The sequence below is a fragment of the Oncorhynchus kisutch genome, linkage group LG19 (genome assembly GCF_002021735.2).
Source record: "Oncorhynchus kisutch isolate 150728-3 linkage group LG19, Okis_V2, whole genome shotgun sequence".
NCBI lineage: Eukaryota > Metazoa > Chordata > Actinopteri > Salmoniformes > Salmonidae > Oncorhynchus > Oncorhynchus kisutch.
Genome location: NC_034192.2, coordinates 56,081,490 through 56,100,901, shown reverse-complemented (window position 1 = coordinate 56,100,901; position 19,412 = coordinate 56,081,490). Strand labels below are relative to the sequence as shown.

The 19,412-nt window shown below is 42.7% G+C and overlaps 2 protein-coding genes across 4 annotated transcripts; one reads left to right on the top strand and one right to left on the bottom strand.

Annotated features, from left to right (window-relative positions):
- Nucleotides 1-4,648: 4,648 nt before the first annotated feature.
- Nucleotides 4,649-9,286, bottom strand: LOC109883117 (ankyrin repeat and SOCS box protein 12-like). Of its 3 annotated transcripts, none has more exons than XM_020475163.2 (5): nucleotides 9,073-9,286; nucleotides 7,278-7,437; nucleotides 6,796-6,978; nucleotides 6,017-6,545; nucleotides 4,649-5,742 (listed from the first exon to the last, which is right to left on the bottom strand). In XM_020475163.2, exons 2-5 carry the CDS (start codon nucleotides 7,398-7,400, stop codon nucleotides 5,609-5,611), a joined length of 969 nt encoding a protein of 322 aa, XP_020330752.1. In that variant the 5' UTR covers nucleotides 7,401-7,437; nucleotides 9,073-9,286; the 3' UTR covers nucleotides 4,649-5,608. The 3 variants fall into 3 exon arrangements, with proteins under 3 accessions (XP_020330752.1, XP_020330751.1, XP_020330753.1); XM_020475162.2 differs by having other exon boundaries at nucleotides 8,999-9,149; XM_020475164.2 differs by lacking the exon at nucleotides 9,073-9,286 and adding an exon at nucleotides 9,004-9,067.
- Nucleotides 9,287-10,376: 1,090 nt separating this feature from the next.
- Nucleotides 10,377-13,854, top strand: LOC109883120 (uncharacterized). The gene is made up of 3 exons (XM_020475175.2): nucleotides 10,377-11,246; nucleotides 11,372-11,524; nucleotides 12,858-13,854. Exons 1-3 carry the CDS (start codon nucleotides 10,884-10,886, stop codon nucleotides 13,056-13,058), a joined length of 717 nt encoding a protein of 238 aa, XP_020330764.1. The 5' UTR covers nucleotides 10,377-10,883; the 3' UTR covers nucleotides 13,059-13,854.
- Nucleotides 13,855-19,412: the final 5,558 nt, after the last annotated feature.

Sequence of the window (19,412 nt, the reverse complement as noted above, 5' to 3'; positions counted from 1 at the left end):
TTTAAGTTAATCAAATCTGTCATATTAATGATCAACTCTGTCATATTAATGATCAACTCTGTCATATTAATGATCAACTCTGTCATATTAATGATCAACTCTGTCATATTAATGGAAGCGATGTTCATACTTAGACACATATACAGAAACTTTTTTATCAGATAATACCAGTTGATGGAAATCAAATACAGTATGCCAACTTGTGCAATGTGATATAAAACAATTATTATATAGTTTTATGTCATTTGTTTGCCTTCTCATAGGCCCTATATACATTAATTATTGAAGAAAAATCATTTCGATTTTATTTGTATGGTGTGTAATTTACGTTTTTTCATTTCAGTAAAACAAAAGTGATAAAAGGATGATTTGATTCCTGGTATCTCTAGAAAGTGTTCCTAGAATGATTGCTTTAGATCAGGGTGGCCAACCCTCCTCCTGGAGAGATACCCTTCTCCTGGAGAGATACTTTCCTCCTGGAGAGATACCTTCCTCCTGGAGAGATACCCTCCTCCTGGAGAGATACTTTCCTCCTGGAGAGATACCTTCCTCCTGGAGAGATTCCCTCCTCCTGGAAAGATACCCTCCACCTGGAGAGATACCCTCCTCCTGGAGAGATACTTTCCTCCTGGAGAGATACCCTCCTCCTGGAAAGTTACCCTCCTCCTGGAGAGATACCTTCCTCCTGGAGAGATACCTTCCTCCTGGAGAGATACTGTCCTCCTGGAGAGATACCCTCCTCCTGGAAAGTTACCCTCCTCCTGGAAAGTGACCCTCCTCTTGGAGAGATACTGTCCTCCTGGAGAGATACTATCCTCCTGGAGAGATACTTTCCTCCTGGAGAGATAACCTCCTCCTGGAAAGTTACCTCCTCCTGGAGAGATACCCTCCCGTTTGATTTTATTCCAACCCTGCACGTACACACCAGACTCTACTAACTAGCTGGTCTCCAAGACCGTGATTATCTTGAATCAGGTGTGTTAGAGCAGGGCTGGAACAAAAGCCTGCAGGAGTCTATCTCTGATCTAACTGTGCCCTAACAAATATGCATCCCAAATGGCACCCTATACCATATACAGTGCAATACTTTTGACCAGTGCCCATGGTCAAAAGTAGGGAATAGGGTGCCATTTGGGACACACTTTAACTGTGCCCTAACAGAGATGCTATCTAACAGAGATGCCCTAACAGAGATGCTATCTAACAGAGATGCTATCTAACAGAGATGCCCTGACAGTGATGCCCTAACAGAGATGCTATCTAACAGAGATGCTATCTAACAGAGATACCCTAACAGACATGCTATCTAATAGAGATACCCTAACAGAGAGGCTATCTAACAGAGATACCCAAACATAGATGCTATCTAACAGAGATACCCTAACAGAGATGCTATCTAACAGAGATGCTATCTAACAGAGATACCCTAACAGAGATGATATCTAACAGAGATGATATCTAACAGAGATGCCGTAACAAAGATGCTATCTAACAGAGATACCCTAACAGAGATGATATCTAACAGAGATGCCGTAACAAAGAAGCTATCTAACAGAGATACCCTAACAGTGCCTTCCAGCGTCCCACTAGTGATTACTGGATCTATTCATGCAGCAACGATGATTCAGGCATGTATTCTCTTTCCCACTCCAGTGTAAGACTTTTCGTCTTTCTGGGCCGTCCCAAATGGCAAACCAATTCCCTATAGGTCTCTGGCCAAAAGCAGTGCACCATATAAGGAATAGGGTGCCATTTGGGATGCTCTGTGCCTGCGAGTGGGGATTCCCAGTGTTAGAGAAACCAGACAGACAGAAACATGAAGGGCAGGAGCCTGGGAGGCAAACTGAATATCACTCTAAATATCACTCAGAATATCCTTCTAAATATCTCTAAATACACCAGTCAAGCACAACAACCTCTGCTCACATATGCAGTGTGTATTCCAGGATAGGTCAGGCTGTTTCCATGTGAGCGGAGGTTGTTGTGCTTGACTGGTGCATTTACCCCCTAACAAACCCCAAAATGATTATTGTAGTACCAGAGCATCTGTTGAATATCAGGGACATTTCACTCTTTTTGCCTGACGAATCCTAAGACTATCTAAAACCTACATTTTCGCCTAAAATGACATACCCAAATCTAACTGCCTGTAGCACAGGACCTGAAGCAAGGATATGCATATTCTTGATACCATTTGAAAGGAAACACTTTGAAGTTTGTGGAAATGTGAAATGAATGTAGGAGAATATAACACAATAGATCTGGTAAAAGATAATACAAAGAAAAAAATATGTTTTTTTTTTCATCATATTTTAAATGCAAGAGAAAGGCCATAATGTATTATTCCAGGTTTGGTATGATTTTGATTTTGGCCACTAGATGGCAGCAGTGTATGTGCAAAGTTTTAGATTGAACCAATGAACCATTGCATTTCTGTTCAAAATATTGTATCGAGTCTGCCCAAATGTGCCTAATTGGTTTATTGATACATTTTCAAGTTCATAACTGTCCACTCTCCTCAAAGAATAGCAAGCTATTCTTTCACTGTAATAGCTACTGTAAATTAGACAGTGAAGTAAGATTAACAAGAATTTAAACCTTCTGCCCGTATCAGATACATCTATGTCCTGGGAAATGTTCTTGTTACTTACAACCTCATGCTAATCACATTAGCCTGCGTTAGCTCAATCGATCCCGTAGAGGTTAAATTAAATGTAGATTGAATCAGTTCATTTAGATTTTAATTCATTTTCCTATTGATCTCCTCAGTGTATTAATGAAAGACGTAGGGGGTTTGACTGAATGGTGGGAGATGATTATATAGTTAGTCAGTATTTGGTTTATTTACATTACTTTTTCATTTTCCAGTTCAACTTCCACATTTTAGAGAAGCAAACTGACATAAAATGGTCAGGAAACAGACAGAACAGGCATACTACCTGTGACTAGCAGCTAGCTACATGTGCATACTGTATAAACAACAGATCATATATTATATTACAATATTAGTATTTTCTGTTGGAGACTGCCAACAGTGTTGCTTCAGTTCTAGTTTGAATCTCAAATGACAACATAATCCCCAATATAATGCACTACTTTGGACCAGAGCTCCAAGGCTCCTGTTCAAAAGTAGGGCACTGTAAAGGGAAGAAGGTGCCATTTGAGGCCCAGTTCTATCCTCAGTACCAGAGACCCAGTTCTATCCTCAGTACCAGAGACCCAGTTCTATCCTCAGTACCAGAGACCCAGTTCTATCCTCAGTACCAGAGACCCAGTTCTATCCTCAGTACCAGAGACACAGTTCTAGCCTCAGTACCAGGTAGATCATTATCATCATATCATGGTGTTTTATGGCATTCAGAGTTCTGCATGACACATGAGATTAACTCTTTGAAGATTTCATTTTCTCTTTTAACAACCAACATGTTTGCCATTATTTTACAACCTTCCACTGTTTCATTCCATGTAATGATATGATGATTTCTCTAGGCCATAATATTCTGTTTCCGTCTCTCAAGGGATTATATGTATTCATGGCAGACAACAGTAGAATATGAATCCACAGACATGTCATAATAATATTATTATAACACTTGATTGTGGTTTGCTATCAATCAATAATTAATTGATTGGTGGTTAAGACATTAACATAACACTGGACTCTAGTTTATACTTTGATAAATCATGTGTTCATTTGATCAGTTAGTTCTCTGCCACACACTGACTATTGATAGAATATCCTACCACTCCTACAGAACAGATTCAAGGTAAATGGGTCATTTTCTATGGCATCGGCACACCACATAGGAGATTTATCTACTGTTCATGGTGTTCGAATGTATTTATGCTGAACCAATCAGAAACCTGGTAGGAGGAGCTATATGTAACCATGGTCCTGAATACATTCATGTACTCCGTCTATTCATGGCAGCAGCTCTACTCAACACAGTTATGGATTCTTTGAGGTGCATTTTGGAGACACACTATTTATTTTCCTTCCAATATTATCACACATATTTATGAAATGTAATATGGTGTATTATGTTGATATTAATGTTGTTGTTTTAGTCATTGACAGAATAAGCCCTTGATTCTGTTGTTGGCCGGGTGAGTCTATATTTAGGGCTGGAAGGAAGGAGAAATCTGTAGCAGCCATGATACATATGATGCACTGGTTTCGTCCCAAATGGCATCCTATTCCCTATATAGTCCCCATGGGCCCTCGTCAAATGTAGTGCACTAAACAGGGAATAGGGTACCATTTGGGACGTACACACAGTCATCATTGCAAATCCTTGTTGCTTTTCTCTAGTTGGTTATACAGTAGTATGTGGTTTCAGAACAATCAGGGTACTAATGTATGGACACTGAAACAGGTAACAAGACAAGTAACAAGTTTAGTTGGAGCTACTAGGCTATTCACTGTACATTCACATTGCCATCTAGAATGGGGGGGGGTTGGACTCTGGTATGACTTCTATTTTATCTGTCAGTCTGAAATGTCATCACCATGTTTGTACAGTACAAATAGCAGGAACATATATTTTCTCTCTGGCCTTCGATTAGGTTTGTTTTGATTTGTTGTAGAAATGGAAAAAAAACAACCCTGAAACTAAGTAATGCCTATTCAAATCCTGAAACTGTGAATGGGGATCGTGGAGAAGTCTATGTATATGTTTTGATGTAATCAAAGAGCACTGGGAATTATTATGTTGTATTTCTCTGTAAAAACTGAACCACATTGATATAACTGTACTTCTGTTGAAATTAAAACCTCTATATACTGAACTGTGTTCTAAGGTCAATGTGGACGTTCGACAGGATATCCTTATCCTGTAATGTGATGTAATATCCTGTCTGTGTACTAATCCTTCTGTTCAAATAAGGCAATGTCTTGTTTCCCTGTTTGTTTGCTGCTCCAGTGACTGACTGGGTTTGAACCTGGTTTGATGCACTACACCATACTGTGTCGCTGAGCTATCAGCAAGGACACTCCTAATGCCAGCAAGATTCCACAAATTACATTGTTTTTAGCTTGACTAAAGATTACTTGCCAACGGTGAGAAGTGATTTCATAGATGGAGAATACATCTACAGGGGTAGTGTGACACCTAGTGGTTACTCATAGTTTTACACTTACTAAATGTTTCTCCTGAAGCTCTGTGCACTTATATAACTGTCCAGAAGAGGGCAGTGTCTTCACCATAGTTTCTTCAACCAATTTCCAATGATGACATTTACCAAACACTTGCTGAATTCAATCACAGAGAATAAGTTAAATAAACATGTTTATTCTAATTCAACCTCTACAGCTATTCAAAGGCAAAATTGGCATAATTATTATTCACACCTACAATAGAAACAGAACAAACTGGACTTTGCAGCCCATGATGCACTCAGTAGAGACAGAAGAGGATGGTATGAAATTGTTGCACTTTTTTTGAAAGTTTTTCAGAAATCATCCTCCATATTGTTTCACCTAACATGTGTTTTCAGAACAGTGGAGATGAAGCAGAGGAATCCACTGTAGACTATTGAGACACAGCCATATAGCGTATCCATTTGTGACATCATCTTCATGCAGAGTTCAGAGGTCAGGCGATAGAGGTCATGTGAGATGTTTCAGGTAGTTCCTCAGTATCTGGGGAATGTCCAAGCGGTCTATGGACGTCATTTTATTAACCACGGGGAGGTGTCTCCGAATCGCAAGCCGTGTCAGTGACATCAGAGTATTGGGACAAACTGGAAATAAAACACAGGGGAGGTTCTAGTTAATTCAGGGGAGGTTCTAGTTAATTCAATGAAATATGAGAATGTCTCCAATGTTCTCATCATTAACAGCAATCAATCAATTAGAGATACAGAACAGACTGAATATGTGACAGTCAAATATGTAACAAATGTATAACTTATGTGCAACAAATGTAATGAATCTGTAACCACTGTTTAACAAATATGAAACAACTGTTTCACAAATATGATACAAAAGTAAAACAAGTGTGTGTGATGTTCTCACCTCTCTCCTTGAGCAGCAGAGCCACCGCCTCGTTCTGCTTGGTGGTCTTGTCAATAATCAGCGTAGGCAGATACACGTCTGCCCCAAAGTCTATGAGCAGCTGTATGTATTCCACTTTACAGCCATACCTCAGACACATCTCCAGCACCGTCTTGGGCTGCTTGATCCTGGCCAGCATCTTCTCTGACTTACAGTTATAGTCAGGATTAGCCCCGTGGAGCAGCAGCAGCTTGAAACAGTCCAGGTGTCCATATACAGCGGATATGTACAGGGGTCCCCTGCAGGCTGTGGCGTTGGAGGCCCACTCAGGGACTTTGGGCCAGACGTCGACCTCGGCTCCGAACTGAAGCAGCTCCCTGAGGACCTCCACGTCTCCCTCGCGGGCGGCGGTCAGCACCGGGGAACAGTTGTTGTACGGGCTGCCGTTGGGGTCGGCTCCAGCCTTCAGTAAGACCACAACACAGTCCAGATGTTTACCACTGACCGCTGTAAACAGAGGGGTCTGGGCCTTCACATCTAGACTGTCCACCTGCAAAACCAATCAATCACCAAACAATAATGAATCAATAGGTTAAATCACATTTATTTCTAAAGCCATTTTTACATCAGCAGCTGTCACAACATGCTTATACAGTAACACAGAGTAAATGACTGTTGTTTGAATCAACCTTAACTCTTAAAAGTGCAGAATAAATTAAACCAGGATTTTTTTGTCCATGTCAGGAGTAGGTGTCTGAGTACGAGAAGCTAGTCCAAAGTACTCTATCTGTATATCTCACCTCCGCTCCGTGCTCCAGCAGGAATTCCAGACACCTCAGGTGTCCGTGCGCTGCGGCAGTCCGTAGGGGGGTAACAGGGATCCCCCAGCCGCTTCTGCTGTTGATAGACTTTCTGTAGCTCTCCTGGGACAACAGCTCAGCTAACAACACCACGTCATCACTGCTCACTGCCTGGTTCAGAGCCTGGGAAACAGAGCAGTATTATACCTCCACTTACCATACACACAGTGTTATTGGGCTGCACTGCTGGGTGGTATTCACTACACTCAAAACAAAACAAACTGAAGCAGGGAGGTACTATCTGAACTTGTTCAATTAAATAAGCTTGTCATTTGTAAATGATGTTCTTATGAATACGACCCTGGTTAGGTCACACCCATGTAGACTTGGAAGTCACACCCTCTGATGCTGTGCAAGTCTACTGATGCTGTCTCAGTGATAGGTTGCTAAGTTACAAAGCACTGCAAGCTCATTGGCTGTACCTGGCCATGCTCATTGTCCTCCTCATCCTCTTCCTTGGGCTGAAGCAGAGAGAAGATCTTGGAGACGTCCATTAGACTCATCTTGAGAGGGTTGGTGGCTGTGTTGATACTGTCTAGGACCATACTGTTACTATAGCTGTAACAGTTACAACTCCCCCATCTGAGGAGAGAGAAAGAGAGAGAGAAGGGGGGATACAGTTCAGTTAATGAATAACCTTTATAGATCCTCTGAGAGAAAATTGGAATCAGACAAAGACAGGGAGAATACAAACACACAGGCATAGCTAAACTGTTTGGGTTTGTACCAACCAGGACTCACCTGTGCTTCAGGACAGTAATAGATAGTGACAGGGAATAAATAGAGACAGGAAATAGATAGAGACAGGAATAGATAGAGACAGGGAATAGATAGAGACAGGGAATAGATAGAGACAGGGAATATATAATAGACAGGAATAGATAGACAGTGAATAGATATAGATAGGAATAGACAGAGACCAGAAGGGATAGAGAGAGGGAATAGATATTGACAGGGATTAGATAAAAGACAGGAATAGATAGAGACAGGGAATAGGTAGAGACAGGGAATAGATAGAGACAGGAATAGATAGAGACAGGAATAGATAATAGAAAGGAATAGATAGACAGTGAATAGATATAGATAGGAATATACAGAGACCAGAAGGGATAGAGACAAGGAATAGCTAGAGACAGGAATAGATAGAGACCGGAATAGATATAGATAGGGAATAGATAGAGACAGGGAATAAATAGAGACAGGGAATAGATATTGACAGGGATAGATATTGACAGGGATAGATAGAGACAGGGAATAGATAAAAGACAGGGAATAGATAAAAGACAGGAATAGATAGAGACAGGGAATAGATAGAGACAGGAATAGATAGAGACAGGGAATAGATATTGACAGGGAATATATAGAGACAGGAATAGATAGAGACAGGGATACATAGAGACAGGGAATAGATAGAGACAGGGATACATAGAGACAGGGAATAGATAGAGACAGGGATACATAGAGACAGGGAATAGATAGAGACAGGGAATATATAATAGACAGGAATAGATAGAGACAGGGATAGATAGAGATAGGGAATAGATAAAAGACAGGAATAGATAGAGACAGGGATACATAGAGACAGGAATATATAGAGACAGGGATACATAGAGACAGGGAATATATAATAGACTGGAATAGATAGAGATGGAAATAGATAGAGACAGGGAATAGATAGAGACAGGGAATATATAATAGACAGGAATTGATAAGCCACTTAAGTGCTGGGAATGTTTGTGTTACATGCATCTCTCACACACACTACATAGAGACCAGTTCACAGAATAATATATACAATTCAGTTAATTTACTATCAGACATATGTAAATGTGTTATTGGAAGCCAAGTAGGATGAGCACTTGTTGGAACAGACATTACTATGCAAGAGTTAAATTAGTAAAATCCACATCCTCACCATATGGGTTTGCACAACTTTGCAGAGAGGGCATAATGGGGAAATGAAAATGAAATATTTCTAAATATGATCATGGAAAATACGATCAAAAAGCAACAGATTTGGGGATTGTTAAAAACTTCCAACCCAGACAGAATCCCATTCCCCATTTAACTCCTGCTATAGCTACCATGACCCAAAGACCCAGAGCCACACAGCAAATGGTGGTTAACAATGATTTCCACTTACCTCACCTACAGGGTCACCAACCAGGGATTTTTCTGCCAACAATGTTAATCAGGACGTTGGTAGTAAACACTTACCACTCTCTTATAACTCCATGGTCCGTTGGTCACGTGGAGGAAGAGGAGACTCCAAGAGGAATGTGTTGCTGTATCCACACAGGGTCTGAGAGCTGTGTGTGTGTGTGTGTGTGTGTGTGTGTGTGTGTGTGTGTGTGTGTGTGTGTGTGTGTGTGTGTGTGTGTGTATGTGTATGTGTGCGCGGGTGTGCATATGTGTTGCTGTCTAACACAGCAGAGCAGAGAGGGGGTCTGGCTGGCTAGGTGCTGCTTGGGGGCTATTTTTAGTCCCACAGATGGACCTATCTAAACTTCCATTCTTGGAGAACTGTGGGGGGTTATAATTAGATGGGTGATAGACTAGTGACACTGACACTCAGGCAGTGAGTTTGGTTGGTGGGCAGGGGCCTTGGTACTCCCTGGTGTTTCACTGTGTCCTGAGTAAAGATCACATGATAAGGCAGCACTTCTAGTTCTGATGGTCAGTAGTAGAAATACACAACTAGACTACTCTACCAGCAAACATGTCATTCAATGATGTGTGATCTGAAATCAGATAGGCTTACTTCAGTCCATTTTCATTTTAGCCATAATCACCTAAAGTAAGTTTAACCCTTTAGGTTTCATTTTTTTTTAAGAGTGTAAGTGTGTAGTGAAATCCTTTAAGATAAATGATTTGTGCTGTATTGTGTCTACGTGTAACAGGCCTGTCATCACCTCCATTTCTTTAGTTTGCACTGTGACTGGCAACCATCTTATAGTCTGTGCACAGCTGTCTGATTGTCAGAGAGGCTGTTGTAGACTATCAGCTGTTCACACAGCCCTGCCCTGCCCTGCCTGCAGAACCATGATCAAGAAGACCTCTGCATTTGTAGAAGTATGGTGGGCATGGTCATCTTACATTCCTTTCCAAGATGATCTACACATTCCAGGCATTTTGGGAAGTGAAGTCTGATTCCGCCTCTCAAAAACACAGGGAAGGGAAATTATTTGATGTAACCATTGTTTGCTTATAGCTTAGATTACTTTGTCCTTATAACTAAACTGAAAATGTAGCCAATTTCTCAAAGTAGGCCTGCTTTTGTAGTTTAATTATGCCTGCCTATAACACACGTTTCTACAATCAAATGTATGCAGGTAATAAAGTATACCATGATATAATATCATAAAGCATCATGATTTACATAAAATGTTGTCACATAAAAATATATAAGCAGGCAGATAACAAGGGTAGCCAAAAGTATTTCTAAATATGAACTTTTCCTTTTTCGGACCCTCTTCATCTATCCCCCTCCAGTACGCTAGGTGGCGGTAAATACTCGTTGTTAGCAGCACTGCGCTCGCAAGAAGAAAATATTTGCTCTGTTGTAGTTTGGGGTGTGTAACTAGCTATCTAACGAGTTTTACATTTTATATAATAGCTAGCTAATTCATCACAACGTATGGGGATACATAATTGCGCCAACAAAGTTAGGTTTTTAATGTTACGTGTACGTTGTAGTTGTGTGCTCTTTACTATATTCGTTGAGGCTAGACGTTATGGTCTGCTGGCAGCGGTAAAGCTAGCTAGTTTAGGTAGCATCAATCCAACTTTCGTCAACTCCTCTCGTTTCGTGATTCAGTTGTCCGTCAGTTGATCAGAAAATCACGAAAATAATATCACATAGTGGCCACAGTGTTTGATATTAGGTCGGTTTGTTCAACCTTTGAAAGTCGAAGTTACGTTGGCAACATCATAAACAAATGCGTCGCCATGTTGGCGGAAGTTGTGTTCCCTAGACATTGAAGTGGCATTTCTGGCGGCGTGAAAATAGCTTTTTCTTGGCCCTAGGTATGGAGGAGAACGAGGCACTGGAGATCTACTGCAGGAGAATGATAACACAGGTCAACAATCAACTAAACCCAGAAACTGCAGGGGAGAGGGGGTGGAGAGAGAGGCAGGAGGAGAGGGGGGAAGAGGGGGAGAGAACAGCTCGGAGAGTGGGGGGGAGGAAGGGGTTGCAGAGTGAGGTGTGGAGGAGGATGATCATACAAATACACAGAAAACAGAACACAGAAACTACAGCAGCGAGTGAGAGGCAGAAGGAAAAGACTGTGAGGAGACAGAGGGAGTGTGAGGACCTTGCAGGAGAGCCTGTCCCTTTACAGCTCATTTCTGCCCTGAAGATGAAGACTTTCACAGAGGAGATGAGACGGGTGAGACAGACACTTTATCTGGGCATAGTAACTGTCTATCAGTTCTGGTGGGTCTACCCTGGTTTAGTCTCATTGTATCTCAGCCGTATCTCTCTATGTGTGTGTGTTTGTGTGTGAATTAACAGGCCATGGACACGGAGCTACATGACCCATCAGTGTGTGGAGTGTGTGTGCAGCAGCAGGCAGCTTTGTCCCTAAACACCTTCATCAGGAGGAAGACTACTCAACTAGACACTAACATACTGGAGGATAAACTACACACACACCTCTATAACAGGGTACAACACACACACCTCTGTAACAGGGTACAACACACACACCTCTGCAACAGGGTACAACACACACACCTCTGCAACAGGGTACAACACACACACCTCTGTAACAGGGTACAACACACACACACACCTCTATAACAGGGTACAACACACACACCTCTGCAACAGGGTACAACACACCTCTGCAACAGGGTACAACACACCTCTACAACAGGGTACAACACACCTCTACAACAGGGTACAACACACACACCTCTGTAACAGGGTACAACACACACACACCTCTATAACGGTACAACACACACACCTCTGTAACAGGGTACAACACACACACCTCTGCAACAGGGTACAACACACCTCTGCAACAGGGTACAACACACCTCTACAACAGGGTACAACACACCTCTACAACAGGGTACAACACAACACACCTCTACAACAGGGTACAGTACAACACACCTCTACAACGGGGTACAACACACATCTACAACAGGGTACAACACACCTCTACAACAGGGTACAACACACCTCTACAACAGGGTACAACACACCTCTACAACAGGGTACAACACACCTCTACAACAGGGTACAACACACCTCTACAACAGGGTACAACACACCTCTACAACAGGGTAGAACACAGGAAGACGGACTGCACATAGAGTACAACACAGGAAGACAGACTGCATATAGAGTACAACACAGGAAGACAGACTGCACATAGAGTACAACACAGGAAGACAGACTGCACATAGAGTACAACACAGGAAGACAGACTGCACATAGAGTACAACACAGGAAGACAGACTGCATATAGAGTACAACACAGGAAGACAGACTGCACATAGAGTACAACACAGGAAGACAGACTGCACATAGAGTACAACACAGGAAGACAGACTGCACATAGAGTACAACACAGGAAGACAGACTGCACATAGAGTACAACACAGGAAGACAGACTGCACATAGAGTACAACACAGGAAGACAGACTGCACATAGAGTACAACACAGGAAGACAGACTGCACATAGAGTACAACACAGGAAGACAGACTGCACATAGAGTACAACACAGGAAGACAGACTGCACATAGAGTACAACACAGGAAGACAGACTGCACATAGAGTACAACACAGGAAGACAGACTGCACATAGAGTACAGGATATTCAATTGTGGTGTTCCTTTCTGCTTCTGTCTTGTCAAAACATTCCCTGCTTTGGTCTGTTATTATTTTAGGTTTCTGTGCCAAAATGGCCGTCTAAACTACCAACTGTCCCAGAAAAAAATATGGTGTGTAGTGGGTGAAGTAACCTGTGTTCTCATGTGTTGTAGGACGCTGTGTGTCTGTTGGGAGAGTTGCTAAGGGGCCTCTCCAAGCCCTCTGACGCCCCCAGTGGGATTTGGGAACAACTGCAGGCCAGAGGAAGACAGCAACTTGGGGTTACCTTGGAGACAGAACAGGAATCTGGATGTACTCAGACAAGAGAACGTCAATCTGGGGTTACCCTGATGACAGTACAAGAACTGAGCTAAGTGCACCCTCATGCTGGCCATGTGACTGAGCATAGCAGAAATGGCACCCTTTTCCCTATGTAGTGAACTAGTTTTGCGTCGAGACAGCCCTACGTGGAAGTGGATTGCAGCCTGTGATTTTCACTGAGTGTCATTGATCATGTGTATTATAATGAGATTCATCCTAAAGTATAAAAGAAAATACAATTCCAACTGCAGTACAAAATACATTTTATTTTTGTATTCTTGTATTCAAGTTTCACATACAACACTGTTAAAAGCAAATGAGCATCGTGGTTCTCAGTCCTTGACCGTCCATTATGCCTTCAGTAAACATTAGAACAACTTCCTGGGTTATACAGTCCAATATCACAAACAGTTACAACACAGTCATTATAGTTCAGCCATGGAGAGTGTTCATGCAATGTAAACATGTTAAATACAGAGGAACAAGTAAATGCAGTACGTTTCACATTTAATGCCAGAACCAATCACAACATGGGTACAGCTACAGTATTGTGTATTATTGCATATAACATGTTAAATACAGAGTAACAAGTAAATGCAGTACGTTTCACATTTCTAATGTTAGAGCCAATAGCAACATTAGCTGAAAAACGCTCAACTCCGTTCGCTTATATCGAGGCAGAGTTGAGTTTTGATAACTGGTTGCATGATATGCGAGCAACAACATTGAGTCACCATCAGTTGATACTTGTTAAAAACGCCTACCTGTCCCTATGTTTGTCTACATCCGCGGTCCTTCCATAGGGTGCCGAAATTCATACTTTGAATAAAAACTTTTAGCGAATACAGACCTCGACTTTTTCCTAATTTATGTTGCTTGTAAACTCGCTGTTTATTATCTATGCATAGTCACTTTACCCCTACCTACATGTACAAATTACCTCAACTAACCTGTACCCCCGCACATTGACTCGGTACATTGAAAATTCTAGCCCTTCGGCTGCTGCCATAGAAGTGCCCATCCATGAAGGCTCAAGGTCATTGGCCATAGATAAAATGACTTCAAATCACGTTATATGTACAGTCGCTTTGATTGGACTGATCATGTCAACATCATACTTTCACAATTTTAGCTAGCAAGCTAGACAAGCAGTCATCATCATGAATCAAGACGACAATCTACTGGCAAATCCAATTTAATCCTTGTCATAGGGAGAGAAATAATGAAGAGAAATTATAGATAAAACGTATCGGTGCTCATCGGCCATTGGACATTAACATTAAGTTGGAAATCGTAAATTCAACAAGTGGTTTGGAAGGAATCAGTGACAGTGGCTGTGTGGACAAGGCTCTCCTGGCCTCTTATAGTCTGCACTTGGGTAAGATGTAAGTATCCCATGTGCCTCACCCTAATAATTTACCCCTCTTAATTTTGCCTACTGTTCTGTCTGTAGCCTATAAACTGTTTTGGAGAAATGTAAAAATCATATTTTATGAGCTTTCCTTGTCTGCTTCTATGACCCCTTTATTCATCCTACTGTTCTGACTTGGTGTACAGAGAGAACACTATAAGAACGGCCCATCTTCTGAATTCTGTCCCTGTACATTTCAAAAGTGCTAAACAAATAGTTATATTGACTGACATTACGTCTGTCCTAGCTCGCTCATTGTCTTAATCGAAATTGCTGATTGCCTCTTATCTGCTTGTCGTCCCCTTCTGCCATAGTTTGTACATCTCAATTGCCGGTAGAAACCACATTTGTTTAAGCAAGTCAGCCATATCAGCTATGTTTTTAAAAGGCAGTAAATGAGGCTGCCAGAGGCTCTGCTGATAGCCAGGTGTAGCAGTGGTAAGATGATGGGACTGCTGTTGTGTTTGTGGTCACCGTTATAGTGCAGTTCATGTATTGTTTAGTGTTGTGTTGTGTATGGGCTTTTCTGGCATGCATTCCACTTATTTTTTGCCCCACCAAGATTTACACGCTAAAATCACCGTTGGAAACCTGGCACCATCCCTATGGTGAATCATGGTGGCGGCAGTATCATGCTGTGGGGATGTTTTTCAGCAGCAGGGACTGGGAGACTAGTCAGGATCAAGGAAAAGATGAATGGAGCAAAGTACAGAGAGATCTTTGATGAAGACCTGCTCCAGAGCGCTCAGGACCTCAGACTGGGGCGAAGGTTCACCTTCCAACAGAACAACGACCCTAAGCACACAGCCAAGACAATGAGGGATTGGCTTCGGGGCAATTGCTCTGCCAAAACCCGTACTGAAAATAGCTGTGCAGCGACGTTCCCCATCCAACCTGACAGAGCTTGAGAGTATCTGCATAGAAGATAGAAGCATAGAAGACATTAAAACCAAGGTGGCATAGCAGTTCAGACGTCTTTTGTCCTCGTCTTGTCGTGTCCTGTATATATATATATTTACAACTTTTTCACATACATTTTATTTTTATTTTCCATCAACTCATCTTCAAAACACTCTCCTGCAACCCGCCTCACCAATGTATATTTATAAAAAAGTATTATTTACCTCAGATCTGTAATCCTCCAAGAAGCTAGCCAGAAACTCCAAGAAGCTAGCCTGAAACTAGCCAGAAGCTAATCCAGAAGCTAGTTCAGAAGCTAGTTAGCTCCTTTACTGGCAAATCGTTAGTATTCAGCTAACCACGGTTTGTGGTCATCAGCTATCCTTTAGCTCGAAAATCTATCGCCAGTTCTGTACGGCGCAGCGCGGCTCGGAACGGAACATACCGGACCAATTTTTCTCTCCATGTCCCTGGATTTCGACTGCTCTCTGGACATTCATACCCGGATCTCACAGCTAGCTAGCTGCTATCCGTGTGACTATCGGCCTTCGTCGATTCCGGAGCAAACATCAATTATTCCGGAGCTAGCAAGCTCCGTCAATCACTCCTGAGTTCCATCAATCACACCTGGGCTGCAGTCACCTATCCGGACCCGTTTTACTGCTTTCGCGGAGCCCCACCAGGCCTTCACAACTGGACTGCCGACGTTATCTACCCGAAGGAGTTATTCGGCTGGCTCCTGAACGCCCATCTGCGGCCTGCTAACCGTTAGCTGTCTTACCGGCTGCTATCTGAATAGACAATCGGACAATTTTTTTTATATATATTTTTATTTATTTTTTATTATTATTATTATGTTTTCTTCTTGGGCCTCTATAACTATATCTATTGTTTTTATTTTTGTTGTTGTTGTGTGATTTGGATTAATCCCCTCTACCACACGGAACCCCACTAATCTACTGACGGAACGCAAGAGGTAGCTAACAACAGACCTCCATCCTATGCTAGCTTGCTACCGATGCCCTGGCTAGCTGTCTAAATCACCAACCAACCTCTCCATTCACCGGACCCTTTTGATCACTCGACTAAGCATGCCTCTCCTTAATGTCAATATGTCTTGTCCATTTCTGTTCTGGTTAGTGTTTATTGGCTTATTTCACTGTAGAGCCTCTAGTCCTGCTCACTATACCTTATCCAACCTATTAGTTCCACCACCCACACATGCAATGACATCTCCTGGTTTCAACGATGTTTCTAGAGACAATATCTCTCTCTTCATCACTCAATACCTAGGTTTACCTCCACTGTATTCACATCCTACCATACATTTGTCTGTACATTATACCTTGATGCTATTTTATCGCCCCCAGAAACCTCCTTTTACTCTATGTTCCAGACGTTCTAGACGACCAATTCTCATAGCTTTTAGCCGTACCCTTATTCTACTCCTCCTATGTTCCTCTGGCGATGTAGAGGTGAATCCAGGCCCTGCAGTGCCTAGCTCCACTCCTATTCCCCAGGCGCTCTCTTTTGACGACTTCTGTAACCGTAATAGCCTTGGTTTCATGCATGTTAACATTAGAAGCCTCCTCCCTAAGTTTGTTCTATTCACTGCTTTAGCACACTCTGCCAACCCGGATGTTCTAGCTGTGTCTGAATCCTGGCTTAGGAAGACCACCAAAAACTCAGACATTTTAATTCCAAACTACAACATTTTCAGACAAGATAGAACTGCCAAAGGGGGCGGTGTTGCAATCTACTGCAAAGATAGCCTGCAGAGTTCTGTCCTACTATCCAGGTCTGTACCCAAACAATTTGAACTTCTACTTTTAAAAATCCACCTCTCTAAAAACAAGTCTCTCACTGTTGCCGCCTGCTATAGACCACCCTCTGCCCCCAGCTGTGCTCTGGACACCATATGTGAACTGATTGCCCCCCATCTATCTTCAGAGTTCGTGCTGCTAGGCGACCTAAACTGGAACATGCTTAACACCCCAGCCATCCTACAATCTAAACTTGATGCCCTCAATCTCACACAAATTATCAATGAACCTACCAGGTACCTCCCCAAAACCTTAAACACGGGCACCCTCATAGATATCATCCTAACCAACTTCCCCTCTAAATACACCTCTGCTGTCTTCAACCAAGATCTCAGCGATCACTGCCTCATTGCCTGCATCCGTAATGGGTCAGCGGTCAAACGACCGCCACTCATCACTGTAAAACGCTCCCTGAAACACTTCTGCGAGCAGGCCTTTCTAATCGACCTGGCCGGGGTATCCTGGAAGGATATTGATCTCATCCCGTCAGTAGAGGATGCCTGGATATTTTTAAAAAATGCCTTCCTAACCATCCTAAATAAACATGCCCCATTCAAGAAATTTAGAACCAGGAACAGATATAGCCCTTGGTTCTCCCCAGACCTGACTGCCCTTAACCAACACAAAAACATCCTATGGCGTTCTGCATTAGCATCGAACAGCCCCCGTGATATGCAGCTGTTCAGGGAAGCTAGAAATCATTATACACAGGCAGTTAGAAAAGCCAAGGCTAGCTTTTTCAAGCAGAAATTTGCTTCCTGCAACACTAACTCAAAAAAGTTCTGGGACACTGTAAAGTCCATGGAGAATAAGAACACCTCCTCCCAGCTGCCCACTGCACTGAAGATAGGAAACACTGTCACCACTGATAAATCCACCATAATTGAGAATTTCAATAAGCATTTTTCTACGGCTGGCCATGCTTTCCACCTGGCTACTCCTACCCCGGACAACAGCACTGCACCCCCAACAGCAACTCGCCCAAGCCTTCCCCATTTCTCCTTCTCCCAAATCCATTCAGCTGATGTTCTGAAAGCGCTGCAAAATCTGGACCCCTACAAATCAGCCGGGCTAGACAATCTGGACCCTTTCTTTCTAAAATTATCTGCCGAAATTGTTGCCACCCCTATTACTAGCCTGTTCAACCTCTCTTTCGTGTCGTCTGAGATTCCCAAAGATTGGAAAGCAGCTGCGGTCATCCCCCTCTTCAAAGGGGGGGACACTCTTGACCCAAACTGCTACAGACCTATATCTATCCTACCGTGCCTTTCTAAGGTCTTCGAAAGCCAAGTCAACAAACAGATTACCGACCATTTCAAATCTCACCATACCTTCTCTGCTATGCAATCTGGTTTCAGAGCTGGTCATGGGTGCACCTCAGCCACGCTCAAGGTCCTAAACGATATCTTAACCGCCATCGATAAGAAACATTACTGTGCAGCCGTATTCATTGATCTGGCCAAGGCTTTCGACTCTGTCAATCACCATATCCTCATCGGCAGACTCGACAGCCTTGGTTTCTCAAATGATTGCCTCGCCTGGTTCACCAACTACTTCTCTGATAGAGTTCAGTGTGTCAAATCGGAGGGTCTGCTGTCCGGACCTCTGGCAGTCTCTATGGGGGTGCCACAGGGTTCAATTCTTGGACCGACTCTCTTCTCTGTATACATCAATGAGGTCGCTCTTGCTGCTGGTGAGTCCCTGATCCACCTCTACGCAGACGACACCATTCTGTATACTTCCGGCCCTTCTCTGGACACTGTGTTAACAACCCTCCAGGCAAGCTTCAATGCCATACAACTCTCCTTCCGTGGCCTCCAATTGCTCTTGAATGCAAGTAAAACTAAATGCATGCTCTTCAACCGATCGCTGCCTGCACCTACCCGCCTGTCCAACATCACTACTCTGGACGGCTCTGACTTAGAATACGTGGACAACTACAAATACTTAGGTGTCTGGTTAGATTGTAAACTCTCCTTCCAGACCCATATCAAACATCTCCAATCCAAAGTTAAATCTAGAATTGGCTTCCTATTTCGCAACAAAGCATCCTTCACTCATGCTGCCAAACATACCCTTGTAAAACTGACCATCCTACCAATCCTCGACTTTGGCGATGTCATTTACAAAATAGCCTCCAATACCCTACTCAACAAATTGGATGCAGTCTATCACAGTGCAATCCGTTTTATCACCAAAGCCCCATATACTACCCACCATTGCGACCTGTACGCTCTCGTTGGCTGGCCCTCGCTTCATACTCGTCGCCAAAC

Bases quoted from the DNA above. Each gene is read 5' to 3' on its own strand.
- LOC109883117 (XM_020475163.2), bottom strand. From the start codon at position 7,400: ATGGTCCTAGACAGTATCAACACAGCCACCAACCCTCTCAAGATGAGT. The intron at 6,979-7,277 runs GTACAGCCAATG...TCTGTTTCCCAG, and splicing joins AGGACAATGAGCATGGCCAG to GCTCTGAACCAGGCAGTGAG. The intron at 5,743-6,016 runs GTGAGAACATCA...TTTTATTTCCAG, and splicing joins TCTGCTGCTCAAGGAGAGAG to TTTGTCCCAATACTCTGATG.
- LOC109883120 (XM_020475175.2), top strand. From the start codon at position 10,884: ATGGAGGAGAACGAGGCACTGGAGATCTACTGCAGGAGAATGATAACA. The intron at 11,247-11,371 runs GTGAGACAGACA...GTGAATTAACAG, and splicing joins TCACAGAGGAGATGAGACGG to GCCATGGACACGGAGCTACA. The intron at 11,525-12,857 runs GTACAACACACA...CATGTGTTGTAG, and splicing joins ACACACACCTCTATAACAGG to GACGCTGTGTGTCTGTTGGG.